This window comes from Abramis brama, assembly GCF_963993115.1.
Source record: "Abramis brama genome assembly, chromosome: 17".
NCBI classification, from domain to species: Eukaryota; Metazoa; Chordata; class Actinopteri; order Cypriniformes; family Leuciscidae; genus Abramis; species Abramis brama.
In genome coordinates, this window is record NC_139979.1 from 36,553,449 (window position 1) to 36,568,283 (window position 14,835).

The window sequence follows — 14,835 nt, forward strand, 5'->3', positions numbered from 1 at the left end:
TAACTGTGTAATTGTATAAATAAAATGAATGACAAATTAATGTTATGTGTGTTTAATAAATTATCTTAGATAATTGTTTAAGTGTTTTAAAGGCAATAGAAAATGTGTTTAAAAAATCAACATCATTTCGTAAGAAAAGTTTGCTATAGAGACCTATAGAACGGTGTATAAAACAATTCATAAGAAAGTAAAGAGGGAAGTAAAACCTCGAACTGGAAACAGTGAAGGTGACTTTAGTGGAAGAAGAGAGGCTTCGAATCATTTGAACCGATTACTTTTCAAAATGATTCACTGTGCGCTGAGGACATCTGCTGGCCAGTGACGTCATTAACACCTGCTGGTAAACATAACCTGTAGTCGGTAGTGTTGTGTGTGTGTGTGTGTGTGGATCGAGCAAGGCGAAACCCGCGAAATAAAGTCTTCAAAATCCAAATGAATCAAATAGGATCGACTCAGAAACGAGTCAATGAATGCACGCGTGTCACCTGATCCACACATACACATCTTACTTAAGTGCATGCACATATTCTGGCCTACATTAATACAAAATTGAGGTTTTGTATTAACAACTATGTCTCTATTTGTACAAAATGCTGCACATTCATGTGATTTTGGATTTTGCACACACAAGTTGTAGGCTATTGTATTAGTTTAAATGTAGTGACACATTTGTGAATTTGTCAAATAGATGGGTAGTTGCACACATTAATAATTAGCACCAGGCCTATTCATTTGTGTGTGTGTGGGCTGTGAAATGCTTAAGAACCGCGAAAAGAAAGTCTCAAAATCCAAATGAATCAAATGTGATCGACTCAGAAAAGATGAATGCACGCGTGTCACCTGATCCACACATGCACATCTTCTTCTGTTGCATGCGCAAATTATGTAAGGGTTAATGCCCTTCGAGGTGTCCATTATCAGGTATTAATGGACGACGGCGAGGCGTGAACCGTCCGACGCGCAGCGGAGTCCATTAATACCTGACAATGGACACCTCGAAGGGCATTAACCCGCTTATACCATGGTCACTTACGAAAGAAAGAAATATTTAATCAATTAATAATACTTTAATGTGTTTTAGAGTAAAAATCGTGAGGGTTTTTATTTATTAAGTCGAGCGCACTATTTAATATCTCCCGTATACAGGCGTTGCCAAGCAACGTGGCCACAGCGACCCGACCGCAGCAGTTGATCAGTGAGTTTGAGCCAGCGCAATCATTTAGAACTGTCATCAGGCAAATTGACGGGACGCCTTTCCTAGGTGTACATTATCACTTTTTAATGGACACCCTGCAGCCAATCAGAATCGAGTATTCACCCAGACCATGGTATAAGATACACTAATACAAAGGAAAACATTTGTTCACAAAACTTTCTCTACAAATTGCTACACATTCATTCAATTTTGAATTTTGCACACACAAGTTGAAAGGCAACATGTATCAAGTTCATTGATAAGTGTGCTTGCACGTGTTAATCATTTTGATACTATAATCATCCCATATAGTAGCGGTTCTGAGTTCACCACAGGTTCAATCCACCCGATTCCCGAAGCATTGATTCAAAACTAAAGATTCGGATCTTTGGGCTGCTCAGACGCATGCGCAGTACCGCAGCGACTCAGCGCAACATGGCGGCCGCCTATCTGACCCACCAGCAGAAGGTCCTGCGACTCTACAAGAAATCCCTGAGACACCTCGAGTCCTGGTGCATCTTCAGGTGAGGGTTAGCTTTATAAATGATAGCTGCAGGTGTATATATTTGAATCCGTGTTTATCGGCCGATCTGAGAACATAAACACTGCGGTCGATCTCCTGTGTTTGGTTAGATATGAACTACATGACCTTTCCTACACATTTGCATCGATGTAAAGTGACATTGAAATATACTGAGATGTATTTACGTGATGGCGATGGCTTTGATCAAACTGTATATAATCCAGTTCAGTTTCTCGTGTTCAGAACAGGCGTTTGTTTGCGTCTTTTGTCGTTCTAGCTTCGAGTTGTGTTGATATTGAGTCCTCGCTGTTCGGGATATCTCAGACGGAGTTTCTCACTGTGCTGACCCCTGGCTGACCCCGGGGTGACCTCTCCTAAAGCCGGGTCTAACCCGGGCAGAGTGTGTGAAAGTGCCTATCTAACGTTATAGCATTAGTTTTATTTATCGTGCCACGCGAAAAATAGTTTTTGCGTGTAAATGGTACGATAAATATAATTCGTGCTATAGATACGCACTTTGTGGGCGAAAACACTTAAACGGGTAACACTTAGGCTTATTCTCTCTCTCTCACACACACACACACACACGCTCTCACACAAATGTAATCTCACAGTGCTGTCTGTATTTGATTTCGGAGGAGCAGAAATCTGTGAGAAATGTAGATGAACGAACTGTAGAAAAAATAACTGATGAAAACGTAATTATTGTTTTCTTTCCAAACAAAATGTGCACTGCAAAAAGCAGCAATGATATTTAACTTTTAATGCTGATGTTATAAGCTTAGCATGTCATAGGAAAGGTTTGCACACTATCCAATAAACCACAATGAAACTATTTTCCTAGTATTGTTTATTTATATTTTTGATTTAATATGCCTATTATGATCAGCACTTTTGCCAGATTTCAAAGCATACTTATAAATACTTTATTCGCAATTTCCTCAGATATAACGTTTGATCTGTACATCAGCATCGGGGATTAGCATTATGATCTCGTTCACGGTAGAGAAATCTGCTTACATGTGCAAAACTAACTTTGACTTAAAGGACAAGTTCGGTATTTTACACTTAAAGCCCTGTTTTCAGATCGTTTCTGATGAAATAGAACGGTTAAGATTAAACTTTGGACACATGCTGCTGTCCCGAGAGTTTTAGGTTTCTTTCGCTTTCCCCCCCACCTACACAATGGCAGCCTATGTGCACTGGAACAATCCTTCCTAAAACGCATTAAACTTTCGATACATGAAGCTCAGCGAGTGGTCAGGGGTGTTCACTGATATGCTCACACAGAAATCACTGCAAAAGATGCTTTCCAACAGGTTTTATCGTAGTTTTTGTCCAACTCCATTGAAGGCTAATGCGGCGGCTCTGAACCCACTCGTTGACGAGAGAGGAGGAAACAGCCTCATATGGAAATATTTTCGATCAGGCTAATGCCACGCTGCCATAAGCGGCCGTTCACATAGCGTGTTTTTTGCACGTGCAGATTCGTTATTTCAAATGTAGGCGCGCGGCAAGCACGCTCATAATACGACAATTCACCATCACGTCACCTCAGTATTAGACGTTCTTCCGGGTGGCAAAAGCCGAAGCGTTCCTATGGCAACGCTAGTAAATTGCCTGGAAGGGTTGGACATCGACAGACGCCGCGGGAGAGCTAGCGCTTGTGGAAAGGAGAGAGCGGTACAAACTGCGAAACTGGTACAGAGAACCGTCAGAGAACCGTGGATTAGCACTGGTATTGGTACCGAATACTGAAATTTCGGTTCCTTGACTACACTATTAGGTAGTTATAAATAGGCTAGTGCGTTTAAGGCGTTGAACATACTGTAGGCTTCATTCTCTTTCACTCAGTACACAGACGAGTTCTGATCACTTCCACAGTCTCTGACGCTGGAACGACAGTGCTCAATAAAGTAGGTCAGCTAATATTGAGGAAGGTCTAGTTGAGTAAGGTTAGGATAGCTACGTTAATATTCTTTATCGGGTTAGTTGCGAGTGAGATGTGTGTGGTAACTGAGGGAGTGACAGAAGAATAGTGAGTTTATACGTGGGTCTGTTGTTTTGGGACACCTAACCCTACACTGCAAAACATGCTTCTCTTACTTAGTACTTCTGTCTGGTTTCCAGTCCAAACATCTGAAAATTCTTAAATCAAGATGCATTTACTAGATAAGTAAAACTAGATAAGATATTATGTCTTGTTTTCCAGGGGAATTAATCAAAATTAAGTGAGTTTTTGCTTAAAACAAGCATAATGATCTGTGCATGGGGTGAGAAAAATAACCCTAATTCAAACAGAAACAAGATTAGTTTACTAACCCCATGGACAGATCATTATATATATAATCATATACATTTATATAATTTAACTTTTATGGCACCTCGTATATGAACACACAAAAGAATTGAGGCATGATTTGAGAGGTTTAAGCGCTGGTAAAGAAGTCCCACTCATGGTCTTCACGGTCAGAGATGGCCAGCATAGGAGATGAACGGTGTGTTCAGTCTAAACATCAGCAGTTTCTGTTCTCTTCCAGGGATAAGTACCGGTTCTACGCGTGTCTGCTGCGAGCGCGCTTCGACGAGAACAAGCATGAGAAGGACCTGGTGAAGGCCACGCTGATGCTGAAGGCCGGAGAAGAGGAGTTCTGGACCAGCCAGCACCCGCAGCCCTACCTGTTCCCCGACTCGCCCGGAGGCACGTCCTACGAGCGCTACGAGTGCTACAAGGTGGGTGACCGCGCTAACGCTACGCTACGAGTGCTACAGGGTGGGGGACCGCGCTAACGCTACGAGCGCTACGAGTGCTACAAGGTGGGGGACCGCGCTAACGCTACGCTACGAGCGCTACGAGTGCTACAAGGTGGGGGACCGCGCTAACGCTTCGCTACGAGCACTACAGGGTGCGGGACCGTGCTAACGCTTCGCTACGAGCGCTACAAGGTGGTGGACCGCGCTAACGCTTCGCTACGAGCGCTACAGGGTGCGGGACCGCGCTAACGCTTCGCTACGAGCGCTACAGGGTGCGGGACCGCGCTAACGCTTCGCTACGAGTGCTACAGGGTGCGGGACCGTGCTAACGCTTCGCTACGAGCGCTACGAGTGCTACAGGGTGGGGGACCGCGCTAACGCTTCGCTACGAGTGCTACAAGGTGGGGGACCGCGCTAACGCTTCGCTACGAGCGCTACGAGTGCTACAAGGTGGGGGACCGCACTAACGCTTCGCTACGAGCGCTACGAGTGCTACAGGGTGGGGGACCGCGCTAACGCTTCGCTACGAGCACTGCAGGGTTAGCTGTGCCTGAGGAATGTGTGTTGTCTAATTACAGTGCAAGACTAATGTCCTACTCGATTCTTAGAAATCCTCGATCGCAGTGTACTTGTGTCGAGTGACCGGCAAAATACGGGAAGCGGCGCGCTCCATCGACGAGAGTCCATGAACCGCGTTATTAGACTGCAGTGTATTAAAACCATGTCATATATGTCCTGCATGTGTAATACACCTGCGCTGTTATCGTGTGTGTGTGTGTGTGTGTGTGTGTGTCTCAGAGCGGCTGCGTTCACAGTAATGATATCATGCGTGGAGCGTCTCTAACCACATCTCTGGGTTTGGGGTGCGTACCCTTTCATCAGATCTGTAAATCAACACAGGAGGATTCATCAGCACGACTCTATGCTAACTGTGCATCACCATTCCAGAATTAAAATATAACCCTAACCCTAACCCGCTCTGGGTTTCCATGTTTAGATGTGCACATGTTCTTGTTCGAAACACTGCGGTAGCTGTGGCATTTATATCGGAAAAGAAGTGGCCATCTATTAAAGAGTAAGTGGACATTTGAATTAAATGTCTTTTGTCCCATATTAATCAAGGATTTGACCTGCTGTAGTGTAATAACACCGTGCCACTATATATAATTTTTTTTTATTTTTTTTTTTTTATAGGCCTACATAAGTTAAGATAATATGATGTATTTTAACAGTGTTCTAACCATATGATAACTTGCTTTAGATCCTGTATTTGAACCAGTTATTATTGCCTCGTTGTTATATATGTATTTTAAGATATTTTAAAGGACTAGGTCTATTTTTATTACCACAAAAAAAGTATCAGGTTACTCGATTAATCGTCAAAATAATCGACAGATTACTTGATTACCAAAATAGTCGTTAGTGACAGCCCTACTTAAAAGCATACGCATTACGCAAATATTAGTTTTTCCTTTGCGGTGTGCAAAAGTTCAAGTTGAACTGTGAATTTTCTTCTCAAAGTCTTGACGAGATCGTCTAAGTCCACACTCTCCATCCTAAACTGTAATGTTGATTAGAATAAGTGTGTCCCGAAGCACAGTGTGTTGAAGAGAGTGTGCCGGAAGTCCCCGGATGGTCTACTGTTCCCGGAGGATTCCCGAAGTGTGGATCCGTGCTCACTATAACGGCTGATATTACCCACAACCCACTGCGCTTTGGTGGAGGAACTACAAACACGGGTAAAAAGTGTTAAAAAACTACAAAACATGGCGGATATGTGCGACCGACGCTGAGAGGTTAGATGAGGGTTTGAGTGACTAATGTTTATCCGTGTTATATTTCATCTGCAATAACGATGTGGACTTTTATAAAGATCCGTTAGGCCATTAGCTTTAAATGCTTCTGCATTAAAATGAGGAGAGTCTCCGCATGAAAGATCAACGACTGCAGATCGACGAGCTTCTGCACTTCTCTCCGATGATTGACATGCCAGTTTGTGTGTCAGGTCGTGTTGCTTTCGTCAACGAATTATGACTAAATATTGTCGTCAACGAACCTTTATCACCTGACGAAAACGAGACGAGACGCAACGTAAATGCTGGTCATGTGACAATGACTATAATTAAATGTATGATGCAATATTGTTGACGAATAAAAACGAGACATTGTGGTTTGCAAAATAAAAACTATGCTTCATTTTCATTGACCAAAACGAGACGAGACGAAATGTAATAACGTCACGCCGAATGAGAGAGCTGTGCGTGAACCCATACATTTAAGCTTTGTCGGCTTTGAATTCTGGTTTGCGATCTGGTCACCAGCGAATTTAACAATATTCCATTAGTTATTCCATATAGAAAGCTTGAATTGTCTACTTTTAAACAAAACAATTCAGAACTAAAAGAAACCGACTATACTCTCTGCTTATACAGGCTAATGCGCATGAAGTGTGCAGTTCTCTCTATAGGCGCGCTCACTGCGAAGACCACGAGTCAGCATCCTCAACTTCATCTCATTACTATTCATTACTTTTGCCGGTTCTTTGTGACAGCTGCGCATTATTGGCAGCGTCTCCCTCCGGTTAGATGAACGCGTCACCGCATCAGCACCGCATCAGCACCGCATCAGCACCAGAACATGGAGATTTTATTTTAGATTTTAGTTGGATTTTATTTTACTGTGGTAAAGTAGAAAACGTTACGCTGTAGGACAGAGAGCCTACATTTGTACTTGCATGTCAAATTCTTTTTAACACAGTTTGTGCTTGTTATTAGACATGGTAAGGCACGTCAAGTTTAGTTGTAAAGCGCGTTTCACACGCGCAGGTGATTTTTTTAGTTTCACTTTCTCTGGCAGCGCAATCTCAAACATAGCCTAAATATCTCGCCCTTGTGGAGATTTACATCAAGTAGAAAACATGAAGATATCATAAAGAGATCGATGTCTATTTCCTGCTGTTGTTAGGGTTAGGGTTAGGAGTTATGTTATGTTCTGGAGTTATGTTCTCCCTAACCGAGCCCTACATATAAGATGATAAAATACCATAGACTAGAAAGAGTATGAACGTGACTAAAACTAATAAAAACTAAAATGACAGCTTGACACAAAGACGAGACTAAAATTAAAACACCAGTAGTGTCCGGGTGCGACAGAGAGCAACTGTTAAAGACGCAGTTGTATGGTGTGATAGTGTTTCCCAAAGCTTGTCTACTCTTCTACTACACACTCAAAAGTATCTACTTTTTCTTCACAAAAAGAGTTCATACTTGTAGGGCGTAGTATAGGTAGGCAAACTGAGGTGCAGCGAGAGAGTAAATCATAGATGTGGAATCCTCTTAAAGGGCCCTAATATGCTCATTTACAGGTTCATGATTTTGTGCATGGGTTCTACTAGAATAGATGTGCATGATTTAATGTTCACTGTTTGAGACGTATTAAAGCTCTGTTCCCGGGTTGGCATCTTCAGGGTCTGGGCATGAACTGGACCCGATCTGTGGAGCTGATGAACTCCTCAACTCGTTCCTGCTGTCATTGATTCCCTGTTCTCCTCCAGGTCCCTGAGTGGTGTCTGGATCACTGGCACCCGTCGGAGAAAGCCATGTATCCGGATTACTTTGCCAAGAGGGAGCAGTGGAAGAAGCTTCGGGCTCAGAGCTGGGATCGAGAGGTGCTTCTCCTTACACACATCATCACACCACATGCTTACACCTTTACACCATCACTAACACCTATATGTCCTTAAAGTCAACATATCTTGTGAAATATTGCAGTTAGTATAAATGATTTATCCATTCACAACATTATTTTTAAAGCAATCCCTCATGAGCAAAGACAAAACCAACACGACACAGACTTTGTTTACATGCACGTTCTTAAAGGGACAGGTCACCACAAATGAAGTGTCTGTCGTCATTTACATCCAGTTGCTCCAACCCTGTTCGAGTTTCTTTCTTCTGCTGAACACAGAAGATCAGATTTTGAAGAATGTTGGTAATCAAGCAGTGGATGAGCCCCATTTACTTCTTTAGTACTACTTTTCCCAACATGCACTTGTCCAAGGCTCTTGTAGTGTAGACAGATTCGATTGATCATCAAATAGTTTATTAAATAAAGAATCTCAAGTTAAGGTGTCTGTGAACCCTGTCGTCTCTCTCCACATGTGTGCACATCCTGAACCCCCACCAGGTGGTGCCCTTTATTAAAAAACAATATCTGAGAAAATATATAGGCGAAATGTATTATTGATCTCTACATGCAAACCTTTAACTCAGCAACGCAAGTTAACCGGGTTCACAAGGCCGCCTGAACTGTCAGAATGTTTTTATTTATTTATTATTATTAATGGCAATTGTGATATATTTATAATTCTATATTTATTTATTTTAAACACTGACTTTATTGATTTTTGTGGGGGAAAATTAAACAGGAGGGGAAAAAAACAAGAAAAACAAACACTACAAACAGCTGTTCTGTACAGTGGTGGTCATAAGTTTTGGCACTCTGGTAAATATGATCAGAGATGGCTGTAAGAAATGCATTACATTGTTTATCCTTTTGAACTTTAATTCCAAAAAAATTCGCAAAAATCGAGCCTTTCATTGAAGTAAAAGAATTGAAAGTGGGGGGGAAATCACACTGAAATAAATGCTTTTCTCCAAAACACTGAATTCTGATTCCTTACAATGAAAGCTATCTTTTGTTGTTTTGACGACAACATTAACGACAGACACATATGGCTGCTGTCACTTTTAGAGCTAGTGCCCGGATCCAGTTTTCGTTATACTGTCTGTCACACTGTCACGCGCGTTTTATGGTTATTTCAGACATAACCGACTGTTTATGAATATACTAACCATGACCGGAATTTTTACACACTTTTGCGTGTTTTTCCCCCCGTTAAAGCGATATAATCCGTGAAAAAGAACTTTTGTTACTCGCGAGCTGTTTGTGCGACGGCTTTACTGTATGCACGCACGCAGAGTAAACATCTCTCAGAGAGCGCGCGAGAGTACTGAAGAGTTTAAAATCGCAAATGTTTAAACTAAGACTTAAAAAGAAGTGAAAATGATAAACTTTAGTTACGATGCAAGTGACAAAAGACAATTCCGTCATGTCCTGACTGCTAAACACGAGTGTGGAATCGACGATTGAATCACGCGGTTGGTAAAACTGCGTCTTGGAGAAAGTTTTAAAATTATTGATTTGATTTTATAATCTGTGTGGATTCATTTAGGCTACTCATACAATGTACATGATAAAGTGAATCAATGTTTGCGGGGGGACTTCCGGCATTATAAGTGGTAGCCCTGCGGGAATTATTAAAATTCTATTGAAGTAGCAACTTTTTAGGTACTAGATCATCATTGGAGGCTGACTTGCTGCTCTCGCGCTCAGACAGGTGTTGTTGTGCGTGCTAGGGAACGTAATGCGCCATACGTCATTGCGTCGCTATTAGGACATTTGGGGACATTGTTTCACCACAAGCGATGCAAAACCCTTTCCCAGAAAAGTTGAACTTGGGGACACTTCCATAAGCAATGATATAAAGTTCCTATCTCTAGGTGGCATTTTATTCTGGAGTTATGTAAACTCTTATAATCCACTTGTACTGCAGAAGATTAAACCTGGTATTAATTGTCTGGGTTAGGGCTTTAAAACACATACTCTGCCATTTCAAGTATTTTTATTTTTATTTTTTTTAAATAAAGAAAAGGAAACACTCATTTTTCATACAACACAGTCTCCAGTGAAGCGTGACTCTTGTGTCCGCATTCGGTTCACACTGAATAACACAATCACGCGCAGAATAACACGATCACACACACTTCAGAAGATCATCTAATCATCTAAACACACGCTCACGGTCCACTGACGACATCCATACACACGCAAACACGTCAGACCGGAAACACCAGCTCGTGTCAAATGATTCACGTTTAACCGAGTCTAGTGAAGCCCTACCTGCGAATGTGTTTCACGGCTTGACCTCTTGGCTAAGTTAAAAGAATGCATATTTTAAATATTTTTACAATTTGAATGCATTATTATGTTATATGTTGAATTCATGTTTATAAAAAGATGCCGCAGAGTCTGGACTGTTACAGTGTCTAGTGTAGCGTGGCTTACGTCTGCGAGCTTCCTGAAATTAAATGCTTATTATATAAACGATTAGTTTGAATTATATAAATGTGTATTTGCTTAATGCTGAGAGTAAATCAGAAGGCATTATAGTGTTTGCCTTTCTGTTATTAATAATATATAAGCAAAAGCTATAATACATTTTTGTATAGTTTACTTTGTTTAACATTTGTATGTAGTAACACATAAGACGAAACTGTTAATCTGAGACAGTAACTAATGAAACAGTTTGCTTAGGCGCCACCGCCATAATTAAATCGTGATGAATCTGGTTATAAGTACTGCTCATTGACATTTGTTTTTCACTAAGCACAGGTCGAGTTACCATATGAAGTGTGATGTGAATCGTGAATCGGCTCAGTTTACTCCGGTTAATCGGGTAGTTTGTTACCCCAATGAACCCATAAATGAGGAAATCTCTAATTGGGTTGTTTGTTACAGTAATGCTGAATCCCCCCAGTGCCCCCACTAATGCTGAATCCCCCAGTAATGCTGAATCCCCCCAGTGACCCCACTAATGCTGAATCCCCCAGTAATGCTGGATCCCCCCAGTGACCCCACTAATGCTGAATCCCCCCAGTGACCCCACTAATGCTGAATCCCCCAGTAATGCTGAATCCCCCCAGTGACCCCACTAATGCTGAATCCCCCAGTAATGCTGGATCCCCCCAGTGACCCCACTAATGCTGAATCCCCCAGTAATGCTGAATCCCCCCAGTGACCCCACTAATGCTGAATCCCCCCAGTGACCCCAGTAATGCTGAATCCCCCCAGTGACCCCAGTAATGCTGAATCCCCCCCAGTGACCCCAGTAATTGACCCCAGTAATGCTGTATCCCCCCAGTGATCCCAGTAATGCTGAATCCCACCAGTGACCCCACTAATGCTGAATCCCACCAGTGACCCCAGTAATGCTGAATTCCCCAGTGACCCCACTAATGCTGAATCCCCCCAGTGACCCCAGTAATGCTGAATCCCCCAGTGACCCCACTAATGCTGAATCCCCCAGTGACCCCACTAATGCTGAATCCTCCAGTGACCCCACTAATGCTGAATCCCCCCAGTGACCCCAGTAATGCTGAATCCCCCCCAGTGACCCCAGTAATGCTGAATCCCCCCAGTGACCCCACTAATGCTGAATCCCCCAGTGACCCCACTAATGCTGAATCCCCCAGTGACCCCACTAATGCTGAATCCCCCCAGTGACCCCAGTAATGCTGAATCCCCCCAGTGACCCCACTAATGCTGAATCCCACCAGTGACCCCACTAATGCTGAATCCCCCCAGTGACCCCACTAATGCTGAATCCCCCAGTAATGCTGAATCCCCCCAGTGACCCCACTAATGCTGAATCCCACCAGTGACCCCAGTAATGCTGAATCCCCCCAGTGACCCCAGTAATGCTGAATCCCCCCCAGTGACCCCAGTAATTGACCCCAGTAATGCTGTATCCCCCAGTGACCCCAGTTATGCTGAATCCCACCAGTGATCCCAGTAATGCTGAATCCCACCAGTGACCCCACTAATGCTGAATCCCACCAGTGACCCCAGTAATGCTGAATTCCCCAGTGACCCCACTAATGCTGAATCCCACCAGTGACCCCAGTAATGCTGAATTCCCCAGTGACCCCACTACTGCTGAATCCCCCAGTGACCCCACTAATGCTGAATCCTCCAGTGACCCCACTAATGCTGAATCCCCCCAGTGACCCCACTAATGCTGAATCCCACCAGTGACCCCACTAATGCTGAATCCCACCAGTGACCCCAGTAATGCTGAATTCCCCAGTGACCCCACTAATGCTGAATCCCCCAGTGAGCCCACTAATGCTGAATCCTCCAGTGACCCCACTAATGCTGAATCCCCCAGTGACCCCAGTAATGCTGAATCCCCCCCAGTGACCCCAGTAATGCTGAATCCCCCAGTGACCCCAGTAATGCTGAATCCCCCCAGTGACCCCAGTAATGCTGAATCCCCCAGTGACCCCAGTAATGCTGAATCCCCCCAGTGACCCCACTAATGCTGAATCCCCCCAGTGACCCCAGTAATGCTGAATCCCACCAGTGACCCCAGTAATGCTGAATTCCCCAGTGACCCCACTACTGCTGAATCCCCCAGTGACCCCACTAATGCTGAATCCTCCAGTGACCCCACTAATGCTGAATCCCCCCAGTGACCCCAGTAATGCTGAATCCCCCGTGACCCCACTAATGCTGAATCCCACCAGTGACCCCAGTAATGCTGAATTCCCCAGTGACCCCACTAATGCTGAATCCCCCAGTGACCCCACTAATGCTGAATCCTCCAGTGACCCCACTAATGCTGAATCCCCCAGTGACCCCAGTAATGCTGAATCCCCCCAGTGACCCCAGTAATGCTGAATCCCCCCCAGTGACCCCAGTAATGCTGAATCCCCCCAGTGACCCCAGTAATGCTGAATCCCCCCAGTGACCCCAGTAATGCTGAATCCCCCCAGTGACCCCACTAATGCTGAATCCCCCCAGTGACCCCAGTAATGCTGAATCCCCCCAGTGACCCCAGTAATGCTGAATCCTCTTGTTCTGCAGGTCCAGCAGCTCCAGGCTGAAACCCCTGCCGAGGGCCCCAAGTCTGAGGCTCTTCCTCCGGCCCGCAGGGAAGGGGATCTTCCTCCACTGTGGTGGCAGTTCGTCACTCGACCCCGAGAGCGGCCCATGTGAGGAGGACCTGTGGGAAACACCTCTATCTGCTCAATCCTTATCAGTCTAATAAAGTATTATGTGAATCAGTTCCCTTGCATTCATTTGATTTCAGCTTTTTCATCTAGAGGTTCTTTACACATCATCACTGCATGGCACAAGCTGATTGGCCTCTGCTGATCCTGCAGCCAATCAGATCACTTCAGTGTTTACTGTTGGCTAGTCCTGCAGCACTTCAGTCTTTTATTGATCCAAATCACTAAACAATCTTCTATTGTCTGCATTTATCAATTCATAAATGCAAATATATTAGGGCTGTCAACATCAAAACATTAATGTTGTGATTACGTTTTTTTCTCGACTGCTAACACACACGATAACTGATTCAGTTGGCACTATTCCCCAACCCATTCATTCAGTTCTCAAAACATTTAATTCACTTCCCCAGCTTTCAGACACATGCCAACTTTACACAAAATATCCTCATTTTACACCGGTTTAACCATTCAGAAAACACAAAAACTTAATATAATTACCTCAAGTGTCAAACTGAACTCAAATGGCTCACATCTATCCATGAGGAAACATTAAGTAGCAAAACTGATGACACGCCAATCAGTCTCGGTGAAGTCAGCTTTATTTATATAGCGCTTTTTACTATACATAGTGTTTCGAAGCAGCTGTTGGAAAGTTTTCTTTCATCGACGCAAGACCAGGAGACAGTTGGGATCGCGTTCAACAGAAGTTATTCTTTATTGAGAACTCCGCTGTACGTTGCTGTAGTACTTCCAACATGATCTAACTCAAACATTATACATTGTAAGTTATATATCTTCCAAGGGGGAGGGACTTTTGGAGGGGGAGACAAATTCAAACAAAGCATGTAAATGAGTATACAGGTTAAGGTAACACCCTAGACTGTGAGGGTCTGGCCAATCCTAATTCAATCAGCATAAGGCTCCAAGAGCCATTTGGGTCCGAACGCCATTTGCAGAACAAAAGGTGAGATTCTCAGTGAATCATTCGTGTGCTAATCCCATCAGTCTGAGTGAAACTGGGGCTCGAAGAGCCATTAAAGACAATAAGGAGAAAACAGGAATTGCAACTTTGCTGAGATCTTAACCTTAAAAGCTAAAATCAGTATTATCTGTTTTTAGCATATTTGAAGCATATCTGAAATAGATTCTTAAATTTGTAACCCTTCAGTCCCCTCTTTGAGAGTTCTTAACAACTCTCACAAAAGAGTTTGGCCTTCTATCATATTGGCCAATGTACGTTCCCTCCGGAAAAAGATGGATCAACTTCATGCCAAGTGTCAGGGGGAGAGACTTTTCAGGGACGCGTGTATCATCGCATTAACTGAATCCTGGCTCGATGAATCCATCTTGGATTCTGAGATCAACTTGGACAACTTCTTGACCGTCCGGGCTGACAGGACCCGTCAGTCAGGTAAGGAGAGGGGTGGAGGACTATGTGTCTTTATAAACAAGCGCTGGTGCACCAACATAAAAATACACAGTATCATATGCACACCGGACGTAGAGAT

At 43.6% G+C, this 14,835-nt stretch overlaps 1 protein-coding gene across 1 annotated transcript; it reads left to right on the plus strand.

The window, feature by feature from the left end:
* The first annotated feature begins 1,585 nt into the window (after positions 1 to 1,585).
* Positions 1,586 to 13,378, plus strand: ndufb9 (NADH:ubiquinone oxidoreductase subunit B9). The gene is made up of 4 exons (XM_084088354.1): positions 1,586 to 1,719; positions 4,259 to 4,451; positions 8,026 to 8,139; positions 13,179 to 13,378. Exons 1-4 carry the CDS (start codon positions 1,601 to 1,603, stop codon positions 13,308 to 13,310), a joined length of 558 nt encoding a protein of 185 aa, XP_083944480.1. The 5' UTR covers positions 1,586 to 1,600; the 3' UTR covers positions 13,311 to 13,378.
* The last annotated feature ends 1,457 nt before the right edge of the window (positions 13,379 to 14,835 follow it).

Excerpts from the sequence above, each read along its gene's own strand:
- ndufb9 (XM_084088354.1), top strand. The coding sequence starts at position 1,601 with ATGCGCAGTACCGCAGCGACTCAGCGCAACATGGCGGCCGCCTATCTG. Across the intron at positions 1,720-4,258 it reads GAGTCCTGGTGCATCTTCAG|GGATAAGTACCGGTTCTACG; the intron begins GTGAGGGTTAGC and ends GTTCTCTTCCAG. Across the intron at positions 8,140-13,178 it reads CTCAGAGCTGGGATCGAGAG|GTCCAGCAGCTCCAGGCTGA; the intron begins GTGCTTCTCCTT and ends CTTGTTCTGCAG.